The 21,812-nt window shown below is 43.5% G+C and overlaps 1 protein-coding gene across 4 annotated transcripts in view; it reads left to right on the top strand.

Moving 5' to 3' along the window:
- The first annotated feature begins 483 nt into the window (after positions 1-483).
- The window catches only part of CLIP4 (CAP-Gly domain containing linker protein family member 4), an 84,997-nt gene continuing 63,668 nt past the window's right edge, over positions 484-21,812 (top strand). Inside the window, exon 1 of one of the 4 annotated variants that reach the window (XM_054476641.1) lies at positions 484-755. In XM_054476641.1, the coding sequence (XP_054332616.1) occupies positions 725-755 (31 nt within the window). In that variant the 5' untranslated portion in view covers positions 484-724. Of the gene's footprint in view, positions 756-16,736; positions 17,093-18,163; positions 18,424-21,812 lie in introns of those variants that run through there. The other 3 variants (XM_063649421.1, XM_063649420.1, XM_054476643.2) reach the window with 3 other exon arrangements.

Here is a 21,812-nt window from a genome sequence, read left to right as displayed (position 1 = left end):
TGCCCTCCTAAGCTGAGCCTCTGGTAGTGACCACTCCCGGCACCCAAAGATGCTTTGTGACCTCTGATGGGCTGCTTGCTCCCTCCCTCTCTTCCTACCATTCCGGATTCCATGATACGAGATAAAGTTTGTGTCTCATAGACTCCACAACATCAGTGAAGCTTGTGTTTTAGAGATGCAACATCCAATTCTGGAAACAGCCTTTTCTTGGCCCACTTCAAGAAGTTGGACTAAGCTTCAGGAAAACTGATATAGAAGGAGCCCCAGATGGGGATGCAGGGTGACCCAGGTCCTTAACGACTTGGCAGTGACTCTGAGAGAGTCTCCTCAAACTTCCTGGGCTGCTTTGCTGTGAAGTGAAAGTCCAGGCCCCATTTATGTTTCTTCTTCCTCTGCTATTGCTGCTGGCAGCCTATGAGGTAGGTGAAGGGTCATAATTAATAGTGTCCGGCCCTTTAAATCTGGTCTCCGTAGCACCTCCGCAATGCCATTATTGTGTATGTGCTGCCTGTGGGGACGCTGGCTGGTGCTCTCAAAGGAGGACTCTAAGGGAGGCCTGCTGAAGCCTGCCACCACCACCAGGCTTTCTGTAAGTGGATCTGCATAGGGGCCTCAGGGAGTGCAGTATGAAAACACCTATTTCCATGCACTCCCAACCAACACGCTGAACAATCTGTACTCTTGCTGAGAAAGACCCATGAGGGACTGAAAATTCTTTTTCTACATGACACTGAGAAGACAGTCACATGGTTTGGGTAAGTCTCACTAGAAAACCAATCTCCTGTCCACGCAGCCCTCTGATTAAACTCATTTCTGCTAAGGCAGAGGTGAGTATCCTGAACACAGCGTAGCATTATTTTAGACAGATGTGTGTGGGTTTCAGTAACTGGATATATAATGAGGCAACTTTGACATATTTTACAGGAATGCAACCTTTTGTACGTAATAGAATGATCAGAAAGTCAGTTCAGCACTCCAAACCTAAAAGGAGTATTAAAAATGCTTCACAATTGACTTTTTTTCCTTCTTAGAATCAATGAATAGCTATTGCTACATTATTATGGACTGAAGCCCGTGGTTTACATTAGGATTCACTTTTGTGTTTTACATTCGATGGGTTTTGACAAATGCGTAATGTCATATACCCACCCTTACGGTATCATACAGAATAGTTTCACTGCCCTTAAAAGTCTCTTGTGCTCCATCTGGTCATCCTTCCTGCTCTCTCCCAGCCCTGACAACCACTGATCATTTTACAGTCTCCATAGTTTCACGCAGCTTTTTCAGACTAGCTTCTTCACTTAACAATACGCACTTAAGTTTTCTCCGTTTGTTCGTGGCCTGATAGCTCATTACTTTTTATCGCTGAATAATATTCCCTTGTATAGAGGTTCTATGGTTTGTTTATCCATTCACCTATTGAAGAATGTCTTGGTTGTTTCCAATTTTGGCAATTATGAATAAAGCTCCTACTAACATTCATGTATGGGTTCTCATGTGGACATAAGTTTTCATATCACTTGGGTAAATGCCTAGGAGCATGATTGTTAGATCATATGGTAAGACTATGCTTAGCTTTGTAAGAACTGCCAAGTGATGTTCCAAAGTGGCCTTATAATTTTGCATTCCCACCAGCAATGAATGAAAGTTCCTGTGCTCCACATCCTCACCAGCATTTGGTGGTGTTGGTGTTTAGGATTTTAGCCATTCTAATAGGTGTGTAGTGGTATCTCATGGTTGTTTTAATCTGCAGCTCCCTAATGACATATGATGTTAGCATCTTTTCACATGCTTATTTGCTATCTGTATATATTCTTTTGTGAGGTGTCTGTTCAGATCTTTTGCCCATTTAAAAAATTGAATTTTCTTTTTATTAAATTTTAAGCCGTGTATATTTTGGATAACAGTCTTTAGCAGATATGTGTTTTGCAAAGATTTTCTCCTAGTGTGTGGCTTATCTTTTCATTGTCTTAACAGGATTTTTCACAGAACAGAATTGAAAAAATATAATGAAGTTCAACTTGTTAATTTTTCTTTCATGAATTATGCCTTTGGTGTTGTATCTAAAAAGTCATCAGCAAACCCAAGGTCACTTAGATTTTCTCCTATGTTATCTTCTAGATGTTTTACAGTTTTGAATTTTACATTTATGTCCATGATCCATTTTGAGTTAATTTTTGTAAAAGGTGTAAGATCTGTGTCTGGATTCATTTATTCATATGTGGTTGTCCACTTGTTCTAGGGCCATTTATTTAAAAGACTATCCTTTTTTTCCATTGAATTGTCTTTGCTCCTGTCTTATCAGTGGACTATATTTGAGTGAGTATATTTCTGAGCCCTCTGTTAGATTTCATTGATTTATTTGTGTATTCTTCTGCCAATTCCGCAGTCTTGATGGCTGTAGCTTTGTAGTGTATCTTTAAGCCTGTAGTGTCAATCCTCTGACTTTGTTCTTTAAGATTGTGTTAGCTATTTGGGATCTTTTGCCTTTCCATGGAAACTTCAGAATCAGTTTGTCAACATGTACAAAATAATTTGCTGGAATTTTGATTGGGATTGTGCTGAATCTACAGATCACGCTGGGAAGAACTGTCATTTTAACATTATTGAGTCTTCTGATCCACAAACATGAAATATCTCTCCATTTATTTAGATTTTCTTTGATTTATTTTATCAGAATTTTATCATTTTCCTTATATACATTTTGCATATGTTTTGTTAGATTTATACATAACTCTCTCTCTCTTTTTGATGCTAATGTAAATGGTATTGTGTTTTAAATTTCAAATTCCCATTGTTTACTGCTGGTATATAGGAAAGCAATTGACTTAAAATTTTATTTTATTTCAAATTTTAACCTATTTATTTATTTTGAGACAAGTTATGATATTGGCTAATTTTTGTATTTTTTGTAGAGACAGGGTTTTCACCATGTTGCTCAGGCTGGTCTCGAACTTCTGAGCTCAAGTGATCTGCCCACCGTGGCCTCCCAAAATTCTGGGATTACAGGCATGAGCCACCATGCCTGGCCACAATTGACTTTTGTATATCAGTCTACCTTTTAAATCCCCTCTTTGCCTTTTTCTTTCATTGATTTCTTCTGTTTCTTGAAAGAGAAAATACTCAGGGCTTGGGAAAAAATATGAAATTAAATATTTTAAAAATTAATAGACTTTTTTTAAGTTTATAGAAAATCGAGGTGACAGTATGGAGAATCCCTGTGTGCCCCCCAACAGTTTCCTCTACTGTTAATATCTTCCATTAGTGTGATACATTTGTTGCAAATTTAAAATTTAAGTTTAGTGCAGTAAGTAGGTTATGAGTGCTTTTAGACATGCACAAGAAATGTTCCCTATTCCCATGAAGTTCACAATCCCACTGAGAAGGCGGGAAAAAAATGCTGTCATCTGAGCCATTAATACAAGATAGTGTACAATTTGGTTTTAAGGTGTGTCCTCCTGAGCAAGGAGGAAGGCTCTGGAAATGAGGTAGGAATGGGATAGGTGCAGGTAGATTATAGGCAAAGTCCAAGCAGAAGGAAAGGCCTGTGCAAGGTCACAGAGGCAAGAATGTTAGAGGGAGGGGCTTTAGCACACATCACATTGGGCAGAGGTAGGAAGTGACTTTGAAGAGCAAACAGGACAGGGTCATTGTATTAGGGTGCTTTAGAGGGACAGAACTAATAGGATAGATGTATAAATGAAGGGGAGTTTATTAGGAGAGTTGACTCACATGATCACAATAGACAGCCTGCAAGCTGAGGAGCAAGGAAGCCAGTCCGAGTCCCAAAATCTCAAAAGTAGGGAAGCTGCCCAGGTGCAGTGGTTCATGCCTCTAATTCAGCACTTTGGGAGGCCGAGGCAGGCGGATCACCTGAAGTAGGAGTTTGAGACCAGCATGGCCAACATGGTAAAACCCTGTCTCTACTAAAAATACAAAAATTAGCCAGGCGTGGTGGTGCGTGCCTATAATCCCAGCTACCTGGGAGGCTGAGGCAAGATAATCGCTTGAACCCGGGAGGCAGAGGTTGCAGTGAGCCGAGATTGTGCCACTGCCGTCCAGCCTGGGCAACAGGCTTTTTTTTTTTCCCAAAAAAAAAGAAAAATTTTAAAAAAAAGTAGGGAAGCCGATAGTACAGCCTTCAGTCTGTAGCCGAAGGCCCAAGAGCCCCTGGCAAATCACTGCTGTAAGTCCAAGAATCCAAAAGCTGAAGAACCTGGAGTCTAATGTTCAAGGGCAGGAAGCATCCAGCATGAGGGGGAATGATGGAGCCCAGAAAACTTAGCCAGTCTAGTCTTTCCATGTTCTTCTGCCTGCTTTTATCCTGGCCGTGCTGGCAGGTTATTAGATGGTGCCCACCGGGATTGAGGGTGTGTCTGCCTCTCCTAGCCCACGGACTCAAATGTTAATCTCCTTTGACAACACCCTCACCGACACACCCAGGAACAATACTTTGCATCCTTTAATCCAATCAAGTTGACACTCAGTATTAACCATCACAGTCTTTCATGTTGCTGTGAGGAATCAAAACTTGATAAGGGGCTTAGAGTTGAGTTTCTGAGCAGATCTTTAGGATCTGGTTTTCCCGGGACCATTGGTTTTTGGCTTCACATATATCTCAAGCCAGATACTCTGCACCGTTTGCTTCTCTGAATCAAAATTAAAGGCTCATGCCGAGGAGAAGCACTGCTTCTGGGGGAGAGCTACCAAATGGGACCACGGCTTTTTCATTTGCTACAAGGATAGAATTTTGTGTGTGCACATAGGAGGAAAGCAGACAGCTTAGGAGGTCACAAATAGCAATAGGGACCCTACAGGGAAATTGTCCTGAGTTCTCCAGGCCCCTTTCCTGGGTTGAACTCACTCTCCTTGAAGGCCTTTGTCATATTTGGTGGTCAGGAAAACCCTGTGGGGTCTCTAAGAAGGGAGGAAAGCAATGAGGGAACTGAATGAACCCTATTGCTTTAATCTCTTCTCACTACTAGGGGAAGAGCAAGGAGGGCATAAAATACCCTATTTTTCTTTCTTGGTCTTAGTTAACTTATCTTAACAGACCTCTCTAGATTTACATGGAATTGCTTATTCAGGTCATCAATGAGACTGCAGGGACACGAGAAAGTTTTGTTAGTGAAAGGACATACACACAACTTTGGTCACACCTGCCCCACAAACATCACCTGCCTTCACAATCTCTCTAGGCATCCGCCCCTTCTCTGTTGTTTTTTTGCCCCCACTCCTACTGTTGCCACCTGAGTTCAGGTTGCCCACTTGACTACAAGAGCAGCCACAAACTCCCTGGCTCTTGTCCCTCTCACAGTCACTGCGTTCAAAACATCAGAGGCAGCTTAGATCCATTCTTTTCCCACACAAAGTGTCTCATCCCTTCTCTGAAGCACCACACCACTTCCTTTTTTTTTTGAGACAGAGTCTCACTCTCGCCCAGGCTGGAGTGCAGTGGTGCCATCTCAGCTCACTGCAACCTCTGCCTCCCGGGTTCAAGTGATTCTCCTGCCTTAGCCTCCTGAGTAGCTGGGATTACCAGTGCCCACCACCACGCCCAGCTAATTTTGGTATTTTCAGTAGAGACAGGGTTTCGCCATGTTGGCCAGGCTGGTCACGAACTCAAGTGATCTGCCCACCTTGGCCTCCCAAAGTGCTGGGATTACAGGTGTGAGCCACTGCGCCTGGCGCACCACTTCCTTTTGGTTCCCACCCTGCCCCAGGACCTCAGCACCTTCCCTGAAACTCCCCCATATATCCTGCATCAAGTCTGGACTCTTGGGCCTGGATTTCAAGATGTTTCCTCTCAAAACCTACCAGCCTGTCTTGTGCCTTAGTCCGCTGTTGCTCATTTTACCCCTGGGCCTGGCATTTTTTCCTCCTTCTCCCTCCAAAAAACCATTTAAGTTCTACCTTCTCTATACAGGGTTGCCACTTTGAGCATATAAAATATCAGATAGTTGGTTAAATTTTAATTTCAGATAGATAAAAAATGTTTAAAAATATAGGACATATACTAAAAATTACTTATTATTTATATAAAATTTAAACTTAGACAACCTATATTTTACCTGTCAACCTTATGTCTACAAAGCCTGTTCTTAATGACCCAATTTTCTCTGATCTTTTTTTAGTTTCTAAAACACCCAATTTAGTCTTTAATTCAGTATTTCATTCTATGCTATCTTATACTTATTAATTATATATACAATATTAACACTTATTGAGCAATTATTCAACATCAGGCACTGTGCTGAAGTCTTTTCATACCATAACTTACGTTCTTATAAGATTCATGACAAAGTAGGTACTACTAGAATACCCATTTCATAAATGAGGGAGCTGAGTCTTTGAGAGGTTATTTTATTTATTTAAGGTTCCAAAGCTAATTAAGAACTTGAATGTTGATCTGTCTGTAGGGTGACCAACTTGTTTCAATTTTCATGGCACTGCTCTGTTTTTTTGTTGTTGTTCTTGTTTTTGTTTATTTTTTGAGATGGAGTTTTGCTCCTGTTGCCCAGGCTGGAGTGCAATGGCATGATCTCAGCTCACTGCAACTTCCGCCTCCTGGGTTCAAGCTATTCTCCTGCGTCAGACTCCAGAGTAGCTGAGATTACAGGTGCCCACCACCATGCCCAGCTAATTTTTTTTTATTTTTAGTAGACACAGGGTTTCACTATGTTGGCTAGGCTGGTCTCAAACTCCTGATCCACTTGCCTTGGACTCCCAAAGTTCTGGGATTACAGGTGTGAGCCACCACACCCCGTCAGCACTGCTCTGTTTTTAAACTGAGTCCCACATCCCAGGAACCCCCTCAGTCCTGGGCAAGCCCTAAACATCTGACTTTAACATTGGGATTCTATCTTACTTCTCATTTTTCATGGGTTTTAATTGTGTTCTCTCAGCTAGACTATGGATTCCCTAAGGAAAGGGACACGTCTTATGGTATTTACTCATGCTAAGAATTACTTAGTAAGTGCTTGACAAGTCAGGAGTAGGAAGTTCCTTCACAGACCAAATCTCTTTTCTAGGGTCTCTTTGTTTTTGTTTGTTTTTGCTTTTGTTTTGAGACAGGGTCTCTGTCACCCAGGCTGGAGTGCAGTGGTGAGATCTTGTCTTACAGCAACCTCCACCTCCTGGGCTCAAGTGATCCTCCAGCCTCAACCTCCTGAGTAGCTGGGACTACAGACACAGGCCACTATGCCCAGCTAATTTTATTTTATTTTTTGTATTTTTTATAGTGACAGAGTTTTGCTATGTGGCCCAGGCTCGTCTCGAACTCCTGTGCTTAAGTGATCCACCTGCCTCGCCTCCCAAAGTGCTGGGATTACAGGCGTGAGCCACCACGCCCAGCCTCTGGGGTCTCTTTGGATTGTAGGAGCTGAGGACTGTGTGGAGCTCATGCTTGGGAGTGGCCAGTCTCAGATTCAGCTGAGACCTGAGTATGACTGGAAGTCTTTGCAATAGAGGCAGACATGTTTTCATGATGCCACTGGATTCTGCCTGCAAAGATGCTAGGCAATTGCTATGAGCAACAATGCCTCTAAATTGCTGAAAATGCAGCTCCCTGGTAGGTAGGTGTGTGGTGTATCACTTGACAAGCTGAGCCTTGAGAGGCATCCTGCTGTGAAGTCTGAGTTAGGGTATGGGTGAGACTGGAGAAACAGAAGCCAGGGTGCTAGGAGGAGCGGGGTGCAAGTGGGTGGCAAGCCAGTCAGCACCTTGCTGGATGGGACAGCACCCTCGGAAGCTGTGTGGCTGTTGTTTCTTTGCTGGGACTCTGCTTTTGTCCAATGGGCACATATCCAAAAGATTATATATTATTACATTATTATATAATAACCAAGTGGTTAAAATGATGATTTGTGGGTGTTATTGTTAGGCTGCAATGTGTTTAATGAGGTGTGATAGGAAAGGCAGAAATGACAGATTTCCATCCCCCAAGGGTGTGTGGCTAACTTGTCTCAACTTCATTTTAAATGCAGGCTGGTATTGAGCACACATTAAATGTAAGAACTAAGCTGTATGTGGAGAAGTCATCTGTAAACAATCATTTGCTATTTTAAAGAAATCTAAGTTGAATTGGTAAAAGAATCTCAAGGTAACTGTCTTTTCTGTTGCTACATCTTACTTCAAAGTGCTTGAAGTTTTTTATATGCTTTTAATGTTCAGGTTTTTTCTTTAAGAGAATGTAACAGACATAGGGCACAAAGGTTAGGCAGGAGTTTCCATTTTGAACCGTGCTGACAGACTCCTCAGTCTTTCTCTCTTTAGAAACCCATGCTGGCTTTTCCTTGTCTCCAGAGGGCAGCCTCTCCATCTCAGTGTAACATTCAAGGCCATTCCTGGCCTAGTCTGGCTCCAACCTGCCTTTGCAGCTCATCTCCTACCAGTGTCTTACCACGGGTCTGCTCCAGCTAGACTGCTAGGGACTAAATGTTTATGTACCCCCAAATCATGTTGAAACCTAGTCCCCATTGTGAGGGATTTTTGGAGGTGAGGCCTTTGGAATTAATTGTCTTTATAAAGGAGACCTCAGAGAACTCCTTTTTCCTTCCCCCATGTGAGGCTACACTGAAAAATGGCTGTCTATGAACCAGGCAGAGGGCCCCTGCCAGCCACTGAATCTGCCAGTGCCTTGATCTTGGGCTTCCTAGAGTCTAGAACCATGAGAAATAAATCTCTGTTGTTTATAAGCCACTTTGTCTGTGGTATTCCATGACAGCAGCCTGAAAGGACTGACACAGGCTCTTCGATTACCATCATCTAAATACACACTGAACTTTTCTGCCTCTTAAGACTTTTCTCTTGCAAGGTATCATGGTTTAGCATTTAATCTTTATTTTTTTTTTTTTTCAGATGGAGCATTTAATCTTTGGATCTAGACTGCATAGGCTGAAATCTTGGTTCTTCTATTTACTATGTGATCTTGGATAAGTTACTTAACTGCTCTATGACCTGATTTCTCCAACTGGAAAAAAAATCAAAATGATACTTATCTTATAGGAGTCAAAGAATGAAAGTACTTAGAACAACGCACATCACATAGTTTAAGTACTCAGTAAATGCTAGCTCCTTATTTCCATAACTAGATCTCATTACCCTTCTCACTTAGCTCAAAATATGTCTTTCCCTTGAAGACTTTCCTGATCACCCCATCCTGCAATGTGCTTCCATCTTGAGAAATCCTGAGTTCTGGCACTGTTCTTTGGTGGGTGGGTGGTTTCTGTTCTCATGCTTGTGTCTTATGATCACAGCTATTCATTTAGCACTCACTTTGAGTCAGGCTTGTATGACACTTGGAGGCAGGTATTCTTTATCTCACTTTACAGAGGAACCAACTGAGGCTCAGGGAGGTTAAGTGACTTGCTAGGGTTGCAGAGAGAGGTGATTCTGGGGTTTCAATTCAGGTTCCCCATGCTTGCAACCATGGCACTCTCTATTTTACTAGGAAACAAGGAGTGAATCTTGCACTTGATTCCAGCTTCCATACTGCTTTTCAAGTAGAAGGCACTCAACATATTGCTGATGATTTGATGGGTCAGTATGCAAACTGTTGTCCTTGTAAGTGCCACCCAGTGCCTTCTGGTTGTGATGATCTTGATGATAAAGATATTGCATGATATATTTTGATGGGCCTTAAAAAGTTAGACAATAGCTTATTCTTCTTGTGTTGAACTCTATATGAATTAAAAAACAATTCTCACTTATTTTTTACCTTAACTATCCCCTGCTGTTTCAAATATGGTTAGGTGGGGGAATGTCAGGAACAATCTTATTATGAATGCTGCTTTTGTCACAAAGGAGACTTTCTCATGACTCAGTACCAGCTAATTAGTCTGTCAGTGGCTTTCTTTGGCGAGGAGAGTCATTTGATCCATTGTTGACAAGGTGCAAGCTGCTTTCTACCTACTCTGTGGCAGCTCCAGTGGGTCTGACATTTTCTCAACCCCAATCAAGATGTTATTAAAGCTTCTGATGGTATACAGCCAACTGGGATAAGAGTGGATTGGTTTTGTAAACAGCTGCCGGAAAGACAACTCAGTGGTACTTTAGCAATATGTAAACGCCTCAGATTTTCCTGTGTGTGTGTGTGCATGTGATAAAAAGGCAGCTTCTGTGATTTCTAAATTCCTGGGACATGATAGTATTTTTTTTTTTTTTGAGATGGAGTCTCACTCTGTCGCCCAGGCTGGAGTGCAGTGGTGTGATATTGGCTCACTGCAAGCTCTGCCTCCCGGGTTCATGCCATTCTCCTGCCTCAGCCTCCCAAGTAGCTGGGACTACAGGTGCCTGCTACCTTGCCCGGCTAATTTTTTTGTATTTTTTAGTAGAGACGGGGTTTCACCATGTTGGTCAGGCTGGTCTCAAACTCCTGATGTTGTGATCCACCTGCCTCAACCTCCCAAAGTTCTGGGATTATAGGCATGAGCCACCACGCCTGGCTGAGACTGAAATTGTTTTTTAGAGATGGGGTCTCACTATGCTGCCCAGGCTGGAGTGCAGTGGCCATTCACAGGCACAGTCACAGCTCACTGCATCCTCTATCTCCTGGGCTCAAGCGAGCCTCCTGCCTCAGCCTCCCAAGTAGCTGAGACTACAAGCACATGCTGCTGCACCTGACTCTGAGACTGAAATCTTGAAAAAGCCTGGCCCATTTAATCAACACACATTTATTGAATTAGTACTATGTGCTAGATACTATTCTAGGTACTTGGGATATAGCAGTGATAGAAATAGACTACAATTCCTGCCCTCTTGGAGTTTCTTTCTTTTTTTTTTTTTTTTTAAAGCTTTCTATTATGGAAAACATTTCAAATTCCTATAAAAGAAGAAAGAATAATATACATTAGTTCCCCACCTCTTTATCCACAGGGGATATGTTCTAAGATTCCCGGTGGATGCCTGAATCAAATCCTATATGTACTATGTATTTTCCTAAACTTGCATACCTATGATAAAGTTTAATTTGTAAATTAGGCACAGTAAGAGATTAATAACAACTAATGATGAAATATAACACTTATATCAGCATCACTACTTTTGTGCTTTGTGGCCATCATTAAGTGAAACGGGCTACTTGAACACAAGCACTGGATGGCTTGACAGTCGATCTGATCACCGGGCTGGCTACTAAGTGACTAATGGATAAAGAGCATGTACAGTATGGAGGCCCTGGACAATGGGATGATTCAGATCCCAGACGGGATGGGGCAGGATGGCGTGAGATTTCATCATGCTACTCAGAATGGTGTGCAATTTAAAACTTCTGGAATTTTCCACTTAATATTTTCAGACCGTGGTGGATGGCAGCTAACTAAAACCACAGAAAGTGAAACTGCCGATAAGAGAAGACTACTGTACCCACCATTCAGCTTTAATAATTATCAATATTTTATTCTTTTTACATCTATCCCTCCACCACACACTTATTTTTAAGGGAGCACTTTAAAGCAAATCCCAGACCTCAAACATTTTTCATACATACTTCAGTATGGATGTCTAACAGACAAGAATTTTTAATAGAAACATGACCATCATGTCATGATCATTATACCTCCCAAAATTAACACAATTGTAAAATATAATTTAACATCCAGTCTAGGCTAAATTTCCCCCATTTGTCTCAGGAATATTTTCACATTTGTTTGTCTGAATCCAGATCCAAAGAAAGTCTGGACATTGCAGGCTGTGGATGGAGCTCTTATGTCTCTTCTGGTCTATAACCATTCCCCTCAGCCATTTTTTGGTTGTCAGAATTGGGTTATTTGTTCTGTAGAAATTCCCACGTTTTGGCGTTGGATGATTGCATCCTCATGGTGTTTTTAAAAAAATGATTTTTATTATGCGTTACATTTTCTATAAAATAATAGTTATTTCTAGAGGCTTGGTCAGAGTCAGTTTCAGAGGCATGTGCTGGGGAGATTGTTGGACTGACATCTTCATGGAAACTGGCTTGTGCTATTTTTGTGTGCCAAAGATGCTTCTGGAGGTGTCTTATTGGCCAAAAACTTGGGGGGTGGCTGGTATCCAAAACTTAGTTCTTGTGCCTCAGTGGCAGTTTTCATCCTAATGCCATGTAACATTCCTTTTGTTCCATCTTCCTTTATGTAGGCTTTAAGAAGACTTAAATTTTTTTTAAAAAAATAAAAATACATAATAATTGCATATATTCATGAGGTACACAGTGATGTTGCAACACATATAATGTATAGTGATCAGATCACGTCATTAGCATATCCATCATCTCACACATTTGTTTCTTTGTGTTGAGAACATTCAATATCCTCCTTGTAGCTATTTGAAACCATATAATATATTATTGTTAACTATAGTTATCCTACAGAGTTATAGAGCACTAGAACATATGCCTCCAATCTAGCTGTAATTATAAAGAAGACTTTGCATCATGTGGTGTCTGAGAGTGGCAGCAACTGGAGGGTCTGGGGAGCAGTGCCCCATGTAGGAACATGCAAATTCCTTTGTTAGTGTCTTCTCAGGAACTAGGGCTAAGAAAAGGGAAAATAAATTTATAGAATAGGGCCGGCATGATAGCTTATGCCTGTAAACCAGCAGTTTGGGAGGCCGAGGTGGGCGGATCACTTGAGGTCAAGAGTTCAAGACCAGCCTGGCCGTCATAGCGAAACCCCCTCTCTACTAAAAATACAAAAATTAGCCAGCTATGGTGGTGTGCATCAGTAATCCCGGCTACTCGGTAGGCTGAGGCAGGAGAATCGCTTGAACCGAGGAGGTGGAGGTTGCAGTGAGCTGAGATCGTGCCACTGCATTCCAGCCTGGGTGACAGAACAAGATTCTGTCTGGGGGGGGAAAAAAAAAAAAAGGAGTAAACATAGAATAGCATGGAACTAAACTAGATCAACCGAATGGAAATATCTGAGGAGGTCTTTAGGGTTTATTTTGCAAAAGATGTCCAGGTGATTCTAATGTACAACCAGGAATGAGAAGCCCCATTCAGATAATAAGTCTCGTGCGGCTCAATGGCATCCTCTTCATTTTGTGGTCTACTTCAGCAGGCAGTCCCCACCAGCAACCTTGACAAAGGAAATGGATTAGAGGAGGGCAAGCCCAGGTAGAAGCAGTAGGAGGTTCCTGGCGTCTCCAGAGGCTACTGATTTGTAAGGATTTCTATGGTACGTGAATTTACTCAATAAATGATATCATAAACTTTTTGATGAATGAAGACAGGGAGTTTGGTTTGGAGAATCCAGAAATACGATAGGAAGAAAGGATGACTCCAGTAAGCAAAAAGAAGAATAGAGTTGCCATTTACTGACATAGGGAAGGTTATGGGGAAGGGTTCCATTTTGAACATGTTCTATTTGTGATATGTCATGTATGCTGTAGAATGGATGTTGAGTAGGCAGTTGGGTATACATCTGAGGTTCAGGGCTGGAGATAGAAATTTGGGAATCATGAAAACAGAGATGATATTTGTTTATTTATTTTTATTATTTGAGATGGAGTCTCACCTGTCCCCTAGGCTGGAGTGCAGTGGCATGATCTCAGCTCACTGTAACCTCCACCTCCCGGGTTCCAGCAATTCTCCTGCCTCAGCCTCCCAAGTAGCTGGGACCACAGGTGCACACCACCATGCCCGGCTAATTTTTGTATTTTTAGTAGAGACGGGGTTTCACCATGTTGGCCAGGTTGGTCTTGAACCCCTGGCCTCAAGTGATCCTGCCTTGGCCACTGAAAGTGCTGGGATTACAGGCGTAAGCCACTATGCCTGGCCAATATTTAAAGCCATAGACTGAATAAGGTCACCTAGTGAAGGAGAAATCCACTTTCTGGAAACTGCATGAAGAAGGTGCTTATAGAACCATTGTAAGGGTTTCTCTGAGACATATCCAGGAGAGTGATTGCTGAGTCATAAAGCATACTGCTAATTTTTTTCACTAAACACTGCCAGATTGATCTGCAGAATATATTTACCAGTTTAAATTTCCATCAGCAGTGCATGAGGATTCCTATTTTCCCACATCTTTGCCAATATTTGGGATTATCTTTCTGATTTTTGCCATGCTGGTGGGTAAAGCAGTGGTGTGTTGCAAACAGTTCAAGAGAGCTAATAAAGGACATTTCTTCCCAACTTCTTGTTCAGTGACCTCAAGCTACACTGGTAGCTGGAAACTGGCAGTGCCCAGAGTATTTGCACCATGGAAATTGGCAAACACTGTACATTAGGATTTTTCCTTCCCTGGGGAGCTGGTTTTAAAACATAGACCAGCATATTGGTGGCTATGGGGTGTGTCACACTCTTTATATTCCCACTCTCTGATTACGAGTGGGGTTGAGCATCTCTTTAATGCTTGCTTGCCATTCTGGATTTTCCTTCTGTGAATTGCCTATTCTTATACTTTTCTCATTTTTATATTGGCCTTTAAAAATATTTTATATTGACTTCTTTTTGATTTGTGAAAAGTTCCTCATGCATTTCAGATATTAATCCCTAGTTGCTTTTGAACATACCACATGTCTTCTTCCAATTTGTCAGCCATCTGTTAATTTTTTCTATGGTATTCTTAACAGAACCCTTAATTGTGATGCAGTCAAGTCATACAATTTTTTTTGCTTCAAGGATTGTGCTTTTGCAAACCTGTTTTATGAAGTAAATTCCTAACCCACATTATAGACATAGTCTCCTGCATTTTCTTTTGTATCATATGTTGGTCTGCCATTTATCTGGAGTTCACTTTTGTATATGGTAGAACATGGGGCTCCCAACTTTATTTTTTCTTGATAAATTAAAGCCAGTTTCCCCAACGCCATCTTCTAAATAATTTATATTCTTCTCATTGATCTGTGGTACCACCTTTGTGTAAATGGAGGTCCCATTTATACACGGGTCTGCTCCCGAGTTCTTCATTCTGTTTCCCATTTGCTCTATGTGTTCCTATACCAGTACCATAATATTTTTATTACTATGTGGCAATGACATAATATCTGGCATGGCAGGTCTCCTCTGGTTTTTCAAAATTGACTTAACTGTTTAAATTTTTTTTCTCCTTATATATTTTATAAGTTTGTTGAGTTCCCTAAAAATTTAGTTTCTGCTGGAATTTTGGTTGTGATAATTTACTTTGGAGACTAAATGGATATTTTTACAATGTAAAGTCATCCTATCCATGCTATATCTCTTCACTTATTCAATCTTTTATGTCCTTAAATAGAGTTTTAAAATTTTCTCCTTAAAGTTCTTGCAAGTTGTTGGGTTAATTCCTGGATATTATGCTTTAGAGTTTGTTAAACTTTATTGTTATTGTGAATGGTTTCTTATTGTTACATTTCCCAGTTGCTTATTGCTAATGTGGACAAAACTATGGATTTTTAGAAACTGATCCTATACTTGGCAACCTGGCTGAGCTAACATTACTTCTAATACTTTGTTGATTCTGTTGGGCTTTTGATGCTGATGATCATATCTGTAAACATCGCAGACAGGAAGACTTTAGGGGCTCTGCCCAGTGCGCTGATCTTTTGCATTTAAGCACTTCTGCTAGTTGAACTCCCATCTGGTGCCCCAATTCTGACAGTTGGGTGTCTCTCATGGTCCTAAGGGCCTAGGCCCCCTATATACTCACAAATTAGAAACTGATGATATTCCATCCCATATCCAGTCCATGTAAAAGCAGTGACCTTGTCTTCTTTTGCTATTTCCTCTAATCCTTTTATCATGGCTGGGGTCCTGAGAGCTGCTGACAGATCTTCCTGCTGCCGAGTGTCTGAATTTCTGAATGCTGCTCTATGCAGCCATTCTGGGTCTTTAATGCCCCCAAAGACAGCCTGTATAGGTTAGCAAAGTAGTGAATCAACAAAGGCCTTCAGATCAGACACACTTAGGTTTGAATCTTACTTCTGCCCCTGGCTACATGGAGCAAGTCACACAGCCTTCCAGAGTCTGTTTCTTCATTTGTAAAGTGAAGACAAGATCTCCGTAGGTCAAGTGCCTTACAGTGGTCAGTGAGTAATGCCCCTTCTCCACACTGTGATGTTTGACCAGTAAGTTGATCACCTCCTGACGCTGTGGATTATTGCTATACTTTTCAGGAACTTTGTGTCTCCAGATAGAATTGAATCTCAGCAGCTACAGTTGGTCCACATCCCCATGTGCCTTCCCACCCCAATGAATAGTTCAAGTTCCAAGTTCTGGCCACATATCATTGTCCAGTCTCACTCTGGTTAACTGGGCAATACCTGGTTCTAAAGCTTGTATGTCACGAGGTATTCTAGGAAGCATGACTCCAAGGAGCACTTGCATTCTTGATGATGGTGTAAAGGAGTAACGTCAGATTTTTGAACAAAGGCAACTAAGTGAGTGGGAGACTGTGGTGGCTTGGTATCCTGGGAATTTGCCTATGTATCATACGGTGTTTGGGTGTAGCAGATAAAGCCAGTGGCCTGGCTGGTTCTAACAGAGATCTTGATTATAGCTAAGAACAACTCAGCTAGCCATGCCTTGTCACCTACTAATAGTGGTATTTCAGAGGGATAATTTAAATCAGCAATAAAAGTGAACTGTATACATTTGGAAACTTCACCAATAGCTCCTCTGTTACACACAGATCTTTATGACTTTCTGTGGTTCAATGACAATTGGCCTCATTTATAGGTGCTTGAAACCAACCAAGGGCAGATTGCCTTCCTTCTTTTAACCAGCTAAAGAGATGGGTGGGTCAGACAAGAAGAGGGTATGATGAAAGCAGGGAAAGGGAGGTGGACTCTTCAGAGGGAGGAGGAAGTATCCGTGTCACATCTCTGAGAGCACTCGCAGATGCTGAGCCTGCAGAGACAGAGAAACTGGCAGCTGACCAGGGTCGGGGATGGTCATGTATTCAAATATTGTGGGTTTTAGTTAACAGTGTGCTCCACCCGATTCAACAATGTGATGTGACTGCTCCTAGCAACTATTTTGATATGGTGAATTTTGTTAACACAAGCATAGGACCTAAGAAGAGGTGGCAGTCTCTTTCCTCTCCGCACTTGGCAGGCCACCCACTCAATTCCTGATAATCACGTTTAAGAGAGCTCTGGACAAGCTGGAATGCATCCAAGAGAATCCCTCAACATGCTGGTGAGTGGGATTGTGACCAGGTCATATCAGGAGTAGCCTAAGGGACAGGTAATGCGTGTCTTGGATGAATTGGAGTCAGACTTAAGAGTCCCCAGGGCAGAAACAAAATCCAGTGAGGGGGAGATGCAGGGAGCTGGATTTTAGCTCCTAAGGTAGAAAGAAATTTTCCAAAAGGCTGATCAAAGATTAAATGGCTGCCTTAAAAGGTAATGAGTTCCTTGTTACTGGAGGTGTTCAACCATCGCTTGGTGGGAAGACACTGTAAGGAGGATTCAGGCAAGTGGGAAGGAGGCTTTTCCCAGTCCCTGAAATCAATGATTCTAACAGGAAAAGAGGCTCTGGGGTGCGGTGAGCGCTTACCTCTGCTCTTGCAGAGACACTGACAGATGTTCATTCAACATCTGTTCCTGCCAGGCACTGTGCGCGCTGAACACAGAAGTACAGCCTCTATGAAGCAGCCGCTGTAGGCCTGAGACAGCTGATAGATGTAACACTGTTGTCTCCATGTTTCAAACCTCGGTCATGGTCTTACTAGGTCTCCTCATTAAGGGGATTCACTATGTGTCCAGTAACGCTTTCTTGTTACCAGATGACAGAGAGTCAGGCTGTCAGAGTTGACGACTTTAGGTGCACGGTTTCACCCTGTGTGGTCCTTGGGAGACGGAGAAAGGGGGTCAGGAGAAAAGGTGGGTGAAGAGGCAGCAAAGCCGCAGGAGATATGAACTAATTGCTCAACGTGGGTGTAGCATGGATTAGGCCTTTTACAGCAAGCTCTGCCAGCAGGGAACTGGTGGATATACTCTTGGCCACGCTCGGCTGGACTCTGGGGAGCCCAAGACGGGTAAGACGAGGTCCCCGGCCCGAGCAGCTGGTGGGGGCGCGAGGCTGAGGGCTGTGAAGGCGGTGGACATGCACGGCATGCCGGGGCCGCCTGGCTTCGCGGCGGGGGAGGTAACACTGCGACACTCCGCAGACGCTGTCAGCCCAGGTCGCGGCCCCGATCTTCTGACTATTGGGGAGTGCTGGGGCGCGGGAGCGAGGCGAGCCAGCGCAGGCGCGCGCTGCCTCCTCCGTCCCTACCGAGTCCCCGGCGCGTGCGCGGGGCCGTGGCCGAGGCCTGCGCGCCGCCCGGCCGCCTGCACTGCGCGCGCGCCCACCACGCGTGGGAGGCAGCGGGAGGGGCCTGGAGAGGTCTGGAGCGGCGCGACGGGAGGCTCCGTGGGCGGCCACGGGAGACAGCGCCGGCGGGAGCGCGCCTCTCGGCCTTTCCTCCGCGCCCCCGCGTCCCCGCGTCCCCAGCCGGCCGCTCCGAGAGGACCCGGAGGAGGCAGGTGGGCCGGGGGCGCGCGGGGCCCCCCGGGCCGCGGGCTGGCCGGCGGCGGGGTCCGGGCCGGGGTGGGCGGCCCTAGGGGCCCGCGGGGAGGTCGGTGGCCCCGGGGGGGTCGCGCAGAGGCGCTGGGGGCTGTGGAAGCCCCGCGGCCGCCTCCCGTGGGCACCGGTGTCGCCGGCCGCGGGGAGGCCTTCTCGGGGCGGCTCGGCCCACCCGGCGGGGATGGGGGCTCCTCGTGGCGAACGCTGACCGACGGCCCAACTTTAGGTTGAGGGGCGCGGGGTGTGCGGGACCCGGCGGCGGAGCTGGGCTCTGGCCCACGACCGCCGCGGCTGCCGCGAGAGTCCCCGCACGCGTAGTGGCTTTCCAACGCGGCCTCTTCCCATTTCTCGCTAGACTCCCCTTGCACATTAAATTGTCGAGAAACCTTTGGCCAGTGAGTCTTCAAAGCTAAACCAAATGGCTGTCCTTGGAGTCCTTGGCTGCCTGAGATCCCTTAATTCTGAACCATCCGCACCTGGGAGGGGAAGTTGGAAGGCGCGCTGGAGCTGAGCCCGCATCCTTAAGGATTCCATTCACTGCTTATGATGGTAGCGCTTTGAGTTAGATGTCAGGCTGTTCACGTCATCCAGACACTGGTTTTCAGCTCTGTGCTGAGACAGTGTTTTGATATGTATCAGAGGATGATGTTCCTATGGGACAATAACTTGCTGTATGTTCTGAGATACTAGATTGTGTTCATATTGTAGCACCATCATCGTATGAAACGGCGCCTTTGAAAGATTTCAGTAAACACCTTCCTCCTTAGGAACATCCGCCAGCACTTAAATTGTACTTCACTTTCACTTTGACGTTTGTTGTTTGTGAATCTTGTGCACAATTTAAAGTGAGTCTAAACAGCACAGGATCGGGTGGTGCGGGGCATTGAGCAACTAGGGAGGAAAGCAGAGACTTGAACCTGCTGGAGTCTAGTTGGTCTGCGTTTTTATGTTGGAGAACCATCCTGGTTCCAGCTTATTTTGCTTTCGTAAATATGATGCATTTTTTAAATGCTTTCACTTGATACGGACTATCTGGACTGTAAGATTGAGTCTTGCCATGCATGGAATGTGTTTACTTCTGTTTTGTAGAAGATTTAGCCCATGGGATTCTATTTGTAGGATTCATTTCAGACATTTTGTGTTTACCACATACAGTCCCACCAGCAAGGGCTTTTAAAAAAGTGACCTATGTTCTCTTTTATTGCTTATGACAAGTCCAATTTTGACACGTTTGAAACTAGTGATCTTTAGATTATATAAAATCAACTTCACTCTTTCTCCCTGTTCAAACCTACAAACTGTGGTTACTTTTAGGCTTACTGCTCCCTTGTTAATTATTTATAATGAGCTATGGAGCTATAGGCTTGATTTAGTGTGTTAACCTTTATTTGTGTCTTGTTTCAGGCATTTGTATATTGTTTTCTCATCTGGAGAGTGAGCTGCACTGTTTTCCTTCAGTGCTGTTTAGAAGAGCTTTCGGAGACCAGAAACATGTTCTTTTTGCATTACCCAATATGGTAGCACTAGCCACATATAGCTTTTGACCACTTGAATGGGGCTAGAGCAGTGGAAGAACTGAAATTTTAATATCTTTTTCTGTTTTCCTTTTTCCTCTTTTTTTTTTGTTTTTTTTTTTTTTTTTTTGAGACGGAGTCTTGCTCTGCTCTGTCACCCAGGCTGCAGTGCAGTGGCCTGATCTCTGCTCAGTGCAACCTCTGCCTCCCAGGTTCAAGCGATTGTTCTGCCTGAGCCTTTCAAGCAGCTGGGATTACAGGGGCCTGCTACCACACCCTGTTAATTTTTGCTCTGGGGTTTCACCATATTGGCCAGGGTGGTCTCGAACTCCTGACCTGAAGTGATCTGCCCGTCTCGGCCTCCCGAAGTGTTGGGATTACGGGCGTGAGCCACTGCACCTGGCCAAGTTTTAAATTAATTTAAATAGTCACATGTGGCTAGTAGTAATCTGGTCAGACGCCACAGCTTTAACTTATTAGTCTCCAGGAAGCCTTCATTGACCCTCTTGAATCTGTGCTTTCATAGGACTCAGGTGTCCTTGGTCATAGCACTTACTACTTTCAGCTTTCTGGTAGGAATCAACACTAGGCTGTAATCTACATGAGGGCAAGGACAGATCTGGTTTCTTTACCTTTGCATAGCTTAGAACTTGGTAAGAAAAACTGAATAAATATTTGTTAAATGCATAAATAGCTTTTTCAGGGCAGGTATTTCAATTTTTAATTCTCTCTAAGGCCAACTAAGTGTTCAGTACTGTAAATACCTGTTTAGTAGATTGTACAGATGTTATGTAGGTAGCAAATAAAAGGATCATTGGAGTTATGCTTTAAATACTTACGTGGTGAGATTGGAATCTCAGGAGAATGATGACTCATAACAAAGTATTACAGGAAATCGAATGAAAGGGCCTCATGATTCCAGCTAATGTAGACACAGCTTTGGTCTCCTATTAGTTGAATAACTCAAGGACGCTCTTGAACCATATCTCAAATCTGAAGTCTCCTGGCTTCAGTAAGCCCCTTTTATGGGGTCCATACAGTCCTGAACCAGCCTGAAGATGCTAGTGGACATCCCCATTTATTACTGCTCTGTGTTAAAGCATGGATCAAGGAGTTTCGGAAAAAAAATCACAAGGTATTTGAGCCATGTTATGTAAGATGCTTTTGCTAACAGCTAACTTGGAGTGATGAGTAGGATGAAATTCCTATAGAAATCAGAGTTTGGGGAATTTGATTCTAGCTATTGTTAGTATCAGAGGCACCTTTTCTGTAGACAGTTGATTAGGGCCAATTTTTTTTTTTTTTTTTTTTTTTTTGAGATGGAGTTTTGCTTTTTTTGCCCAGGCTGGACTGCAGTGGCATGATCTTGGCTTACTGCAATCTCTGCCTCCCAGGTTCAAGCGATTCTCCTGCCTCAGCCTCCTGAGTAGCTGGGATTACAGGCACCCGCCACCACGCCCGGCTAATTTTTTGTATTTTTAGGAGAGATGGGGTTTTGCCATGTTGGTCAGGCTGGTCTCGAACTCCTGACCTTGGGTGATCCACCTGCCCTGGCCTCCCAAAGTGCTGGGATTACAGGTGTGAGCCACCGTGCCTGGCAGGGCCAATTTTTTTTTTTTTTTAACCTTAGGCTTACTTTATAATCAGGTATCACCAGTTGACCATAGCTGGATTTGGAATGAAAGTGTGTACTCAGTCCAGATCAGTATACTTAGACATTTGGCCAAGACTCCAGGTGTCATAGGTCTTCAGATCCAGGAATTGCTTTTAGGAAATGAATCTGAGACTATAAGGAAGTTTATAGGGGTAAATAGTTTCCTTTGGTAGGACAAAAG

This window comes from Pongo pygmaeus, chromosome 12 (assembly GCF_028885625.2).
Source record: "Pongo pygmaeus isolate AG05252 chromosome 12, NHGRI_mPonPyg2-v2.0_pri, whole genome shotgun sequence".
Lineage (NCBI taxonomy): Eukaryota > Metazoa > Chordata > Mammalia > Primates > Hominidae > Pongo > Pongo pygmaeus.
This window is presented reverse-complemented; position numbering and strand designations above follow the sequence as displayed.